The 14,457-nt window shown below is 43.7% G+C and overlaps 1 protein-coding gene across 4 annotated transcripts in view; it reads right to left on the bottom strand.

The window, feature by feature from the left end:
- Positions 1 to 14,457, bottom strand: part of WDR7 (WD repeat domain 7) — a 216,620-nt gene that overhangs the window by 181,570 nt on the left and 20,593 nt on the right. For 2 of the 4 annotated variants that reach the window (XM_081929554.1, XM_081929556.1), the window contains exons 4-14: positions 13,530 to 13,608; positions 12,364 to 12,538; positions 12,185 to 12,261; positions 11,106 to 11,225; positions 9,170 to 9,315; positions 7,841 to 7,955; positions 7,228 to 7,369; positions 5,211 to 5,459; positions 4,215 to 4,435; positions 3,439 to 3,634; positions 2,533 to 2,747 (exon numbers count right to left, since the gene is read on the bottom strand). In XM_081929554.1, the coding sequence (XP_081785680.1) occupies positions 2,533 to 2,747; positions 3,439 to 3,634; positions 4,215 to 4,435; positions 5,211 to 5,459; positions 7,228 to 7,369; positions 7,841 to 7,955; positions 9,170 to 9,315; positions 11,106 to 11,225; positions 12,185 to 12,261; positions 12,364 to 12,538; positions 13,530 to 13,608 (1,735 nt within the window). Of the gene's footprint in view, positions 1 to 2,532; positions 2,748 to 3,438; positions 3,635 to 4,214; positions 4,436 to 5,210; positions 5,463 to 7,227; positions 7,370 to 7,840; positions 7,956 to 9,169; positions 9,316 to 11,105; positions 11,226 to 12,184; positions 12,262 to 12,363; positions 12,539 to 13,529; positions 13,609 to 14,457 lie in introns of all 4 variants that reach the window. The other 2 variants (XM_081929553.1, XM_081929555.1) reach the window with 1 other exon arrangement.

Genomic DNA, 14,457 nt, shown 5'->3' on the forward strand with positions numbered 1-14,457 from the left:
GCATCAACACCATAATGTAGTCATAGGCAGAACTGATGTACTGTGGTTCCATCTGAATAAACCAGATCAGGTTCTGGGCCAGTTGAAGTTTCTGAACAGTTTTCAAGGGCAGTCCTAACAGAATGCATTACAGCTTGAATTTTCAGTTTAGTGAAAAAAGGTACTGGCTTTGGGGAGGGAAAATATCTATTGTTAGTAAAAATTCAAGGCGGAACTACAATAAACAGCCAGGAGACATTGGAATGTAGGATAATAAACAAGGGTGCATTCTAAAGTATATAAAACTTCCTATAATATTTTAAAACAAGTAACTTTTTTATCTTAATATATCATCTATAATCTGCCTTACTAATAAAAAGCTTGCCTAAGGCAGCATATCAAATCACTTTCCAGTTTTAAATCTCATCTTCTGTATTTTTACTCTCTCATGTTAGGAAACCTTATTTCGAACACCGTAAAGATTTTGCCTGGGATTTTAACTTTTGGAATTGCATGACATTGTGCCATGAAGTCAATTTCCCGCAATATATATATATAATTTGTAATATTTATGAAGAGTTTTCTCACTTTAAAATTGCCCATAAAACTAGCTATTAGGATCCTCCATCTACTCCCATCTAAGACTGCTCCTTTACTGTAGCCAAAAGCCAAAGCCATTAAGGGAAGTTCCTCTTGCCCAATTCCCCCCCTCCCAAGAGATGAGAAATTTCTACACCACAGTAGCGAGACAAATTTCCCACTGCAAGGAAAGTGGCAAGGCTGATCCCTAGTGGCTCACTTGGAATGCATTTTTCATGAAGCTGTGATCCCTACATGCAAACCTCCTTCTGCAATTGTTTTCCTTGTAGGACTCTCGGATACTGGCTTCAATCGCTATCACAAAGTACTTCTCAAAAGGGGCAGATGCAGCTGGAATATCACTTTCCATACTTGAAGAAGAAGAAGAAGAAGAAGAAGAAGAAGAAGAAGAAGAAGAAGAAGAGGAGGAGGAGGAGGAGGAGGAGGAGGAGGAGGAGTTTGGATTTGATATCCCGCTTTATCACTATCCGAAGGAGTCTCAAAGCGGCTAACATTCTCCTTTCCCTTCCTCCCCCACAACAAACACTCAGTGGGGTGAGTGGGGCTGAGGGACTTCAAAGAAGTGTGACTGGCCCAAGGTCACCCAGCAGCTGCATGTGGAGGAGCGGAGATGCGAACCCGGTTCCCCAGATTACGAGACTACCACTCTTAACCACTACACCACACTGGCTCTCAAGTTTTCACATTACAGAAAGGGAGAAAAACCCAGAAAACACCATATATCAGGTAAAACACTTTAACCACGGGGTGGTAGTGGAAAGGCGGACTGGGTTTGAAAGCACCTAGTACATAATTTAGAGGCCCATGCTTACAGCATCAACCGTTTCAGGGTAGAAACATTAAATATTGCCAAATGTCCTCTTTTTCCAGGACACATCCTCTGTTTAATTGGTTGAGTTGTCATAGCGATCCACAGTTAAAAGTAGAAGTCAGCAAATGTGTCCTCTTTTTTGCTCTTCGAAATACAGCGACCCTAAAACACGAGCTGAGTACTGAACTCTCTAACTTCTCAAAACCTTAGTAGTTTTTCATTTCACCATTTCCAGGATACTCCCAAATCTTTAATCCATCAGACAAGAATGTTCAGTTATCACCTGTTTACTAGTCATTTCAGTGCTTGCTGTAACTGTCAAGTTAACAATTGATGCTGGATACACTTTTCGTACTGCATTTTTAAAATTTGTTTTGCTGCTTCTTTTATTGCTTTCATGGTTTATGTCCTGTTAGAAGCTGCCTTGAGCCTTGGCAAGCAAGGTACAAAAGATGAGGCCAAACAAAAGTGAGAACGTGCAGGCGCCTGGAGAAGAATTCACATGCCATACTGGGCTAAGCCAAAGTTTGGGCAAGTATGCTATCTGTACCCAGACTCATGTTTAAGCTCTCTCCCCTCTAACCACAAGCATAGCCAAAGATGGTGTAGGCAACACTGGATCAATGGTCTGACTGAGTATATGGCAGCCTCCTTTGTTCCCAGAAAACATTCCTCCAACACATCCAGATAGGGATTTATGACTGCTACCATGCACAGAGGGCTATATGCCCCTTCACTTCCTCCCACATAAATGAATGGCAACCAGTGATGCTGTTATCGGTAGAGCTCTGGGCAGATGTTCAGAGCCCCACAACCACCTCAGGCCACTTTTCAGATCTCCTCCTCAGAGCTGCAGCTGGCCGAGGAGTCTGGCCATGGCAGCTGGCCACCACACATTCTGCTACTGCAAAGGAAGCACAAGCCAAGGACAAGGTCAGCAAGCCCAGATGGTCCCAGGCCGATTCTGTCTCCTCTTCAGTCACTTCACCCGAAGCCAAAGGAGAATGATGTGGCTGGGATGCTGCCAAGTCCTTTGTGACCACCATTCCTTGCAATACACAGGGCCTCCCTCAACACACAACCTGTCCTGACAGTAGGCATTTTGCTAGCATGTGTATTAACAAGACGCAACCAAGGCTTACTTTGTCAGCTGAATCGGAGGCCAGGAGGTTTGTGGCAAGAGTCTGGAGCTTCTGATGGGCCATGTTTTTAAGTGCCGCAAGGCTACGCCGAGTCATGGCCTGCTTTAAGTTGACAGCAGGATGGCTGAGGGAATCGACTGCGGCAGGCACAGCCTCATCACAGGCATTCAGGATCTCCACGGCTGTTATTCCCATAACGCAGCGATCAAGAGCACCTTAAGAAGATAGAAAGGGGCGAGGGGCGAACTGGCTGTAGTTAAAATGCATTCAAAACATTACAAAGGTATATTGAAGTTAATGGAATAGGAGCAGCTAGGATGTACTGAGCCAAAACTTCACAAGAGAAGGAAAGTTAGAGTTGTTAACTTTCCTTCTCTTGTGAAGTTTTGGCTCAGTATGGCCTAGCTGTTCAGCAATGAACTTCCCATGATTTTCTTGCAAGACAGCATACTTTGTAAACTACACTATGAAGAATGAGCTCTAGGCAATTTTGTGCTTGCTCAAAACTCGAGTTTGTATTACAATTCCTTCAGAGCCAATTTTGGAGGGCACAGGGGCAAACTGGGGAGCAGAGGAGGAAGTCCCATTGCATAAGCAGAAACACTTTGGGTGACAGAACTCATTAGTTGAATCCCACCCATAATTACTAACAATTTATCTTCTATAATAAAAGCAGAAAGGCAAATAGGACAAGTCAGCCATTTCCCCTTTTATCATGCATTTCGTAGCCAAATAACCCCTAATTCACTGCAGCTTTGCATATATGTTTCCCGAAGTAGATTTATTTGGCAGCATAATGCGCAAGTAATAACCTTTCCAAAATTTAAAATTGGATGGAGCTACCTTCTACATTACTAAAGGGTACGCCTGAAATCATTAAGTCCCTTCTTACACAGTTTCTCTTACCAGTATCCATCTGCCAGACATACACTGAGCCATCTGAACAGCCCACAACTAGGTAGTCATCTGAGGGTCTCCACTTGATGACTTGAATAGGAAAGAGGTGCCGGGAAGCTAACATGATACACTTTTTCTCCCGTAAGCTCAGAAGTCCTACTGAGTGGTCACTGGCAACAGAGCAAACACAGTGCTGGACTCTCGACTGAAAAGGAGGAAATAATATTTTTCAATTGGCACAGATCTTTTAGCTGCAAATCCACTGGATCTTAAAAACAATGTACTTGTCATTTATTTAGTCGGTAAGCCATCAGATGCAAGAGGCTGGGTATCATGGGAACCCCTTGAATGTTTGAGCAGGAGAGAGACGCACATGAATCCCAAATACTGTACAGCTGAAACCCAAACCACCTCTGTTTAAAAGCCATTGCATTGCACACTGGCTTAAGCTCTGTCCTCTTGCTCTGGATAGTCTCCTCAGTGTAGATGTTTAACTTAACCCAGAACCAGTTCTCCCTCAGTCAAATCCTATCCAACTCCCTATCTCTCATCTCAAATCAAGCCCTCTCTCTTAACCTGAAGCGTAGCCCTATCTAACTCTCTCCCTCAGAAACTGCCCCCTTTTATCCTCCCTCCCTAAATGCTGCTCCTCCCCCTTCTGTGACTCGCTGACTTTGTAGCCAATCAGCAATGGGCTGAAGCGCTCTGGTGTAATTTTGGGGGGGCTGTGTCACCAGACTCTGGTCTGGCTCTGCTGTCCAGCACGCAGGCATTCACCAACTTACACTGCAGTTTTCCGGAGGGACCAAAAGCTGTGTGATTTCCCCACCGTGCACACAGAAGATGTGTTTCATTTCTCCAGAAAAGATGTCCCAGATAATGACGGAAAAATCCACGCCGCCCGACACCAGGTATCTTTGGTCGTAACGAGTGGAGACTTGGTGGGGATACAGCAAGCAGGTGACTTTGTTCCGATGGCCACGCAGAGTTCTGTGGGGCGGCCAACCTAAAAAGTTAGGGAGGAGACACAAAAACCACAACATGCAATGGGTATGAATGTCATTTTAAGGATTCCAGTATTAGAAAAAGAAATGCATAGCGGCAGGCCTGTGATAATTACTACTGATAACCCAAAACAAACTGTTGTCACATCCATTCAGCGAAACACAACCCCATAATAGACCTTTTTATGGTCCATTTAGGGAGTCTTTGGGTGGTTTTACCAGCAAAGTTGCAAACTGCACTCCAACGCTCTGCATTTGTAAATGCAACATTTAGATCTTCCACTTTCTAGAGAACGGTAACATAATTCAGAAGTGGGAGCAAAAGCACTCACATATATCATTTGATTTTAAAAGAAGAAGAAGAAGAAGAGGAGTTTGGATTTGATATCCCGCCTTTCACTCCCTTTAAGGAGTCTCAAAGCAGCTAACATTCTCCTTTCCCTTCCTCCCCCACAACAAACACTCTGTGAGGTGAGTGGGGCTGAGAGACTTCAAAGAAGTGTGACTGGCCCAAGGTCACCCAGCAGCTGCATGTGGAGGAGCGGAGATGCGAACCCGGTTCCCCAGATTACGAGACTACCACTCTTAACCACTACACCACACTGGCTCTCCTGTAAGTAAGTGCCTGTGTTTGGTTAACTATTTTAACAGATGCAGGAAGACACCCCTAAGCCAGAAGAAACACTACATCGCAATGCCCTCTTCAAATACCAGCAGAGCAAATAAAATGCTTCAACACCACATTTCAAGGCACACTTTTAACGATTGCTCACACACCCCTTCTGCGCACGTGCTCATCTTGCAGGAGCTGAACGATAGCGGTTTGAGTTGCTGGTACAATAATAATGCTTCCATCTTCACGGCCGCAAACCAGGCGTCCGTGCGCAGGGATATATACACTTGCCGTCACTTTAAGCGGCTCATCGCTATTGGGCATGAAGCTCAGCTGATCTATAATTCCAGCCGGACGAGGAGCAAGTTTGGTGAACGCTTCTTGCAGGGAAGTGGAAGTTGTCACTTTCAATCCTGCTTTTAAGAACAAACAAAGGAATAAAACGAAATGCTCAGAATAAAGTGCTGTAGAAGTACAAGTGTTCTCAAAGCTTTTCAGTTAAGCTAACCCTTACAAAACCGTGTTTGGAAACGGGCCCTGCCTGGTTGTCCACAGTAAGGATCACATATGGGCGACAAATCTGGGAAATTACCGTATTTTTCGCTCTATAAGATGCACCCGACCATAAGACGCACCTAGTTTTAGAGAAGGAGGCTTCGGGCAGCTATCCTTGAAGCCAGGAGAGCAAGAGGGATCGGTGCACACCAATCCCTTTTGCTCTCCTAGCTTAAGCGAAAGCTGCGCAGCCTGCATTCGCTCCATAAGACGCAAACACATTTCCCCTTACTTTTTAGGAGGGGAAAAGTGCGTCTTATAGAGCGAGAAATACGGTATTCACGAACTGGGGCTTCTTCCTTTCTATGATGCTGTTGGTTACCAATATTGGTATGTATACTAGTAAAAAAATTTTTCAGGTTAGCCGTGTTTGTGGGATTACAGTGGTGCCCCGCAAGACGAACGCCTCGCAAAACGAAAAACCCGCTAGACGAAAGGGTTTTCCGTTTTGGAGGCGCTTCGCAAAACGAATTTCCGTATGGGCTTGCTTCGCAAGAAGAAAGCCCATAGGGAAATCTCCGGGGACCTCTTTTAAATGCTAGCGGTGGGGAACAAAGCCTTCCCCCCCCCTCCGGCCTTCAGAAGAGGTCCAGGAAGGCCGGCGGGGGCCGAAAGGCTTTGCTCCCCACCGCCAGCATTTTAAAAGCAGTCCGGGATAGCAGGGAAGCGCTTCCCGCTATCCCGGATGGCTTTTGAAGGCAGGCGGGGGGGAGCAAAGACTTTTGCCCCCCGCCCGCCTTCAGAAGAGGTCCTGGACCTCTTCTGAAGGCGGGCGGGGGGCAAAAGTCTTTGCTCCCCCCTGCCTGCCTTCCCGGGAGAGCGGAGAAAGTCTTTGCTCCCCCCCCGCCTGACTTCCCGGGGGCTTTTAAATCGCCCTGGGACTGTCCCGGGGCGATTTAAAAGCCCCCGGACGGCTTTTGAAGGCAGGCGGGGGGGGGGGAGCAAAGACTTTTGCCCCCCGCCCGCCTTCAGAAGAGGTCCAGGTATGAGTAATACCCCTCCCCACCTTCTCACTATATAGAAGGGTCTGGAAACTTCTGTTTCAGTGTATCTGAAGAAGTGTGCATGCACACGAAAGCTCATACCAAGAACTAACTTAGTTGGTCTTTAAGGTGCTACTGGAAGGAATTTTTTTGTTTTGATTATTAGAATAAAGTTTAATTATTTCTTCATCTAAGTGCCTCTCTCATGTATGCTACTTTATTCTCACCATGCCTGCCTGCATGTATTACACTTGACAGATTTCTTACTTTGCACATCTGATGAAGAATACTTATTTTCAATAGGAGTGATTTTCAAATAACATCTCACAAGAGATTATGTTCATGCCAGAATCTTCCTTTTTTCAGCTCTGAAGTGTCGCAAGACATTACAACTGCCTAAACACAGCCATTCTTTTAGAGCCTGGTTTTTATGAATTGCTTTGTAACTGAAACAGAGAGGATGAGCGATTAAATTGTGAGCGGGGGATCTAGCGACAGACTCCCACAGGGATGGCGACAACGCATGCCGAAGCTTTTCCAGGAGTTTGGAGACTTGCTAGATTTTACAGAAATGAGCACCATTCCCATAAAGGGAAAAGTCTGCACTGAAGATGCGTGGAAAAGTTAATTGCGAAGTAGCTACCTTCTGTCCCACTTGGATGGTCAAGTGAATTTGGGATACTCCAAATACTGAGCCTCCCTGAGGAGTCTCCCTGAATAAGCAGTTTGTGAAAGCACTCTCTGCGGCCGTAGAAGAACCGAGTCACAGGAGGACAGATTAATAACTGCAAAAAAAAAAAAAAAGAAAGAGGCATCAGAGTGATCTCAGAGAAAAAGGAAGAAGTAGAGGGCAACCTTGAGCATCAGAATCCCAGTTTTACACAGCTCTTGGTGAATACATGGGAGTCTCAGGTATGATTCTCAGCATCTGCAGTTAAACAATTTAAGGTAGAATGGGTTGGGGAAAGCCACACCCGAGCGCTTAGATTGGAGTTTCCAAAACTTGTGGCTCCAGCTGGTTTTCTAGACTACAACTCCCATCATCCCTAGCTAGCAGGACCAGTGGTCAGGGATGGTGGGAATTGTAGTCCAAAAACAGTTTGGGGAAACCCTGGCTTAGACAGACCCTTCCAGTCATAAGAGACTTGAGGCTGGGAAAGTCAGTTCCAATATGTTCACTGCAAGACTGTCCCCACAGCATTTAATGAACAAGCCCCCTTGCTGTGAACACTGCAGCAACCCAAATAAAGTCTTACCTGTTTATCTGATTTCTCCACTGCTCTGTCCACAACACAGTGGAGCTGAGGGGGATTTAGATTTTCGACAACTTTTCCAACATCACTGCGAAATGAGTCACTAGCTGGCAAGCAACTGCGGAGGAGAGCCACACATACACATATAAAGACAGCAAAACATAACAAGCTTAATCTCACAGCTTCAGTGTACATGTATTGGTCGCAGGCTACATAGCTAGGCATGAGCTGAGGCTTCTTCATTTGCTTCAGGAGCTAGTTTGACCTACTAGGTCAACATCAATGGCTCAGAGGTGGAATGGTCTGTAGAACCTCCTCCAGGTTCTTATAGTTATTTAACTGGTCACTTCTCACACAGAATGCTTGTCCCTGTCATTTTATGCCCAAAAAAATCCACAGAGGCAAATCACATAGTGTTGCATCCAATTGTGTTTCTCCAGCAGAGGCTTCAAAGAGCTAAAAAGTGAGGGAGGTGTATTTTTTTACAAATTCCCCCCTCTCTCTTGCAGCCCTCCTTGCCAATTACTAAACTGTTATCATACAGTTCCCCCAACCCTTTAGAATACATGTGGGAAGGCATAGGGGGAAATCAGGAAAAATACCTTCCCTACTTCTGTTAACAGAAGACTCCACTGAATCAGAAAGCGTTATATTGCCGGGAGGGGGGTATAATAACTGAGAGCAGTCCATATGTTTTACTGAGCAAGGAAGAGCCTTCACGAATGCAAACATATGGACAGGATGAACTTCTTGCGTCTTTCAGCCTTTTAATTGTAAATTCCATTTACATTCAACCTTCATTTAGCATTGAAGGAAAGCATGCCCAATTATGCTTCCTCTCCCGTCCCACATGCAAAGAGTTTGAAACCTTCTGTTTTAGAACTAATCACAGTTCCCCACAATTTCCAAAGTGAGGGAACTGTGGTTTTTCCAAGCCACAATTTAGTTTAAAGAAGCCAACCATGCGTTGGTATTGTTTGTTAACATCATCTATTTTTGTTCTCAACCAATAGCATGGAGGAAAGTCTCTTTAAATCATGGGTACGCAAACTAAGGCCTGGGGGCCAGATACAGCCCAATCGCCTTCTAAATATGGCCTGCGGACAGTCCGGGAATCAGCGTGTTTTTACATGAGTAGAATGTGTCCTTTTATTTAAAATGCATCTCTGGGTTATTTGTGGGGCATAGGAATTCACTCATTATTTTTTTTCAAAATATAGTCCGGCCCCCCACAAGGTCTGAGGGGCAGTGGACCGGCCCCCTGCTGAAAAAGTTTGCTGACCCCTGCTTTAAATGAAACGTTTAAAAGTGAAAACCTTTGTCCCTGTGTACCTGGCTGGAAGTTTATATATAAGACTTTGACCATCTTCTGTCCATATGATTACTTTGTCCGCCGATACAAAATCGCCACCTGTCCATGTCTGTCCATTCTCACTGGGGACTGAGCATAACAGGGAATAATCACCGGCATCAAACACCTAAAGAAAATAATCACATAAGAAAAACCCATCACTGTATCATAAATTCTGCCCTGTAGTTGGATAGTTGAGAACTCAGCAACTCCCTGAACTTTTTAGATACAAAGGGAACAAATTAAAAATGCATATCATAAATATAGCATGAACTGTAATTGACTCCAGCTGATCTTACTAGTAACTAAAAGAAATATTTTGTTTATTAAAAGATCTATATACCATCTTTCTATTCAAAGACAAACTGCCCAAGACAGAACACATCTTTTAAGATACAAATTATCTTTAAAACACTAGTTAAAAAAAGGTCACAGTCAATGGAGAGACATAAATAAAGGGATTTGTATAAGTTTTCGGCTCAGTGGGTCAAAAGCCTGGTGGAAAATGAATGTTTTAGCTTTGTGTCTGAAAGCCATCAGAGAAGGTACAAGAGGAACTCCCTACACAGGAGACAAAGGACTGCAAATATTGTATAATCCATACTAGAAGCAATTCTTTCCCCTTTTCCTTTTTGTAAGAAAAAAAACACCTGGGAAAGCAAAGGTCATACTGGGTATCTTAGTAATTCTATTAAAGTAGGGATGGCTAACTTTCTTTCACCGGTCTTGAAAGAACTACACTGGCTCCCAGTACGTTTCCGAGCACAATTCAAAGTGTTGGTGCTGACCTTTAAAGCCCTAAACGGCCTCGGTCCAGTATACCTGAAGGAGCGTCTCCACCTCCATCGTTCTGCCCGGACACTGAGGTCCAGCGCTGAGGGCCTTCTGGCGGTTCCCTCACTGCGAGAAGCCAAGTTACAGGGAACCAGGCAGAGGGCCTTCTCAGTAGTGGCACCAGCCCTGTGGAACGCCCTCCCACCAGATGTCAAAGAGAAAAATAACTACCAAACTTTTAGAAGACATCTGAAGGCAGTTCTGTTCAGGGAAGTTTTTAATGTTTAATAGGTTATTCTATTTTAGTGTTTTATTGGAAGCCGCCCAGAGTGGCTGGGGAAACCCAGCTAGATGGGTGGGGTATAAATAAATTATTATTATTATTATTATTATTATTATTATTATTATTATGCCTTAGGGTCACATTCATGGTTAGGCAATCCTCTGAGGGATGCATGCCAGCACATCACACATTCACTGTCCACCCCTGCCCAAGAGAGAGAAGAGAGAGACAGAAAGAGAGAGTGATAAACAGAACCCTTTCTCTGTGTCCCAACTTAGAACTCTTGAAATCACAAATGGTCACAGAGACAGCAGTTTTCCTCCCAATTGCAGCACACGGCAAAGAAGGGAAAACCTCTTTTCCCAGCTCAACACTTAGAACAGCCTTATGCTTACTCTGGAAAGGCACTTTTTGTCCCTCTGTTACAGCACCACTGCCAGAAGTCGTCTTGCTCAGGAAACAGAATGGAGCACACGTTCCTGCTTTCTGAAAACTAAAACCTCCTAAAAATGGTGCTGGACCAGAGGGAGAAAAGGCACATTTCCAAAGTAAACAGATACCCAATTTTGCTGGTATTTGAAGCAGCCTGGTGGGCCGGATCCAAGCCATAGGTTTACCACTCCTCCATCAAAATTTACCTTATCATTTGAATAAAGTCTGTAGTATTATAAAACAAAAGCAACACGCCAGCAACAGGGTGAGCTCACATGCACTGAAGAGATTATGTGTTTGATGAAATCAAAATCCAATTGATTTATAATCTGACTATCCTAAGCTTCCTTGCATACGTGTCTCACTGACAGTAGTTGTAGCTTGCAGAATAAAGAAAATCCAGCTTTTACTTAACTGGTTATCCTTACCCTCCAGTATTTAGAACAAACTACCAAAAGTGATCTTTGGGTAAATGCACAGAAAGAAATACTTTGGCAGTTTTGACAGTAAATTGGTTTAGACTCCTCTTCAAAGATTGGCTCTGTATCCTATAAAGAGAGAGAAAAGCATTTCAGTCACTCATGCAATGATCTCCAATACATTAAATTCCTCAACTCCTCCTTTGCACTCCTATAATTAATACAACTAATCAGATTGTTCTTTTTTCTTGTTGGTTTTTCCTGCCACATGAACTTTTTAGTAGCTTTAAAACTTAGCTTGAGAGGAACTGATTTTAAACTCATATTGGGCTGGATCCAGACCTTGCCTTCCATGGATAAAAAGTTCCATTCTGTCCACAGAAGGAATTAAATCCAGTGAAGTGATCCCACTGGCATGGGTGGGACAGGGCGTGGGGACTTTAGATAATTCTTTCTCCACTGCAGGCCCCAGAACCACTTCCCACACTGTTCACCTGCAGAGACAAAGTCTGGATCCAACCATAACTTCCTTTCAAGAATTAGCTGGGGTGACATACTCGCCTTCAACTTCAGTAAGCAATTTTCATGTAGCATGATGGCTACATCTAGCATTCACTTGCTGAAGTAGTAAATTATGTTTGAGCCGTAGAAACAGACATTCCCCCTTCTCAAAGCAGCTGAAATGCTAAACAAGCAACACTGGTGATAGGTCATGAAACTAAGGAAGAAATGTGTATTAATCCACCTTTTCCAAAAGGAAGGAACAAAACCAGGAAAAGGTTTATATATATTTGTGTATGTGTGTGTGTGTGTTAAAAACTAGACATTCTCTATCTGCACGTACTGTTTCAGACTAAGTCAAGGCATAGTAAACATGTCATAAGAAAAAGCCCTTAAGCAATCAGATTTTAAACACCATCTGTCCAGAGCAGAAATAGAAGCATTTATGAAAATAAGTCTATATTTGTAACGGGAGCACAGCAAAAGTTACTGTTGACCGTTTTTGGCGATAAAGCCAGACTGACTAATAAAGCCAATTCTGGAAGAAGAAAGACTATCGGTCTGAATCCGGGTCTGTTTCTCTTTACCTGGATGTGATTCACTTCAGAAGTTACGATCCACACTTTCAGTATGCCAGTCACTGAAACGGCCACAACAGTATCCTCTATGGAAAATGAAGACAGACCATCAAGACCTGTACACCAAACATTGTTTCTTAATGGTTGCAGAGAAAGTTCCTGAAAGTAAGAATCAACCACGGGCTAACCTTGTGTTCTGTGAGATCGAATAACACTCATGGAGCTGATCCAGTCAGGAGAAATCTTTGACACCAAGGAATAAAGAACTTCAAGGCTGGTAGCATCCACGACAAGAATTTCTGGGTAGTGGCCGTGACACAACAGTCTCCCTTCGCGCTGGGTTCCAATTGTGAACTGATAGAACTGAATATTTAAAAAATGGGGGGAAGGAAAGATATCAGAAACTTTATAAATAGTACTGTGGATGTGTGTGCTTGATCCACAATGCAGAATCTTCTTTCAGACCATAGGTGCAATCTATTTTTGTAGAAGAGCAGATTTTTATTTTATTTTATTTAAAAAGCATCCCATAATAAAAACTATGGGAGGTAACCAACTGCAGTAGCCCACTCAAACAACAGTTGTTCTGCTAGTGGGAGCTTTGTTCTTAACAAAACCAGTGGGTGCATTGTGCCTGGGAAACACGTTACACAATTCCCAGCAAAACTGCTATTATTATTATTATTATTATTATTATTATTATTATTAGCATTAGCATTCACCTCCCTGCTGACCATTAAGCTTGTGCACGGCTGCAGGTACTGCCACTTTCACAACAACTTCAACTCTGAAACGCTGTGTGCTAACATTACATTACATATAATTAAAAGAATACCAGAAATCAACGCTGAACAAGTTCTTCAAAGGTCAGCAATATAATCTTGGTGCCGTGCACTTCACAGCAACAACCTGTGCTTATATGTTGCACTAGATTACAGGAAATGGGCATTTATTTAGCTTTGTAGTTCTCGTATTACCATTCATTCTTGTTGCAAAATACCACACATCAACTAATAATGGAATTTACTAAACTAATAACAGACCATAGAAACATCTTGCCAATTATCATTTCTACACTCCAGCTGGTACGGAAAGGCAGAAAAACTGGTTCCATTTACCCCTCACAGAATGTAAGTGTACTCAACTTATATTTTTGCCAGTTTTTCTAACACATCATTAACAGTGAACATGTTTCGCAATGCAAAAAACCTCAACCCTCTGATCTGTCGTACTTGTATGAAAACTGGTAACTGAGTTCCTGTAAACTTTGTTAGCTTAAAAAGCAGTTATAGGGAAGCCTATATATACAGTATCACACAAAACCAGTTATGGCTTTTATTTATAAATCATTTACCTGTATACCAGTATGTGTGCAGGCTAATTTAGTAAATTCAATGCATCTGCCATCATTCACATCCCAGAGGCACATCTCCCTAAACAACACAGAAAGGACAATTAAACAATCATCCTCCTGCATGCCCTGCCATTCACATGAACCAATGACTGTATCTGACTGTTGTTGTTGTTGTTGTTGTTGTTGTTGTTGTTGTTGTTGTTGTTATATTTATTGAATTTGCATTCTGCCCTATACCTGCAGGTCTGCACAGAATGACTTTAGCAAATGCAATGGCATGTTAGGGTTGTACCTCTGGTGGGGACACACCGTGGTCCTTCTGGGGCAGTTTGTCCACGTTTGGTCCCCACCTGTACTCAGCTCTCGCCTGTGGCTCCTAGAAGCTGTCAGCCGGTAACAGCGACCCCACCTTGGGCTGGCCAGCTAAACCAGGTGAGGATATCTGATGGCTCTCAAACATACAGGGGAAATGAAGGATTTCCCCTGTATGTCTGGCAGATTGAGCAGACAGGCCCAATAGTGAGTCCAACAGTGAAGAAGGCAGTTTCTGCACATGCTGTAGAAGGAAATGAGTGGCAGATGGGGAACGCCCACCTGGGAACAGAGCCCATATAGGAGAAGGAAAACTCTCATCTTAAACATCCACTGCCTCACAGGATATCTTTGGGAAAAGAAAAGGCTCTGGAGTAAACCCTACACAAATTTGGAGTGGAGTCTCTATGACGGATGGATGGTGTGGAGTCTTGTATGCTTCCTTCCGGCAACTCCTGCAGCCAAGCTGGTGCCAAATGTATTGTTCTGCTTTCCTTTGGGCCGTATCAGCAAGGCTGAGGGGGGTGTCTTGTCGTCTGGGCAGCCCAGGACCTCCAGACATACTGCCCAGGCTTGTGTCCTGGACTAAGACAGCAGTTTGGACTTCACTCCCAGA

The sequence above is a fragment of the Podarcis melisellensis genome, assembly GCF_964234715.1.
Source record: "Podarcis melisellensis genome assembly, chromosome: 11".
Classification (NCBI taxonomy): Eukaryota; Metazoa; Chordata; class Lepidosauria; order Squamata; family Lacertidae; genus Podarcis; species Podarcis melisellensis.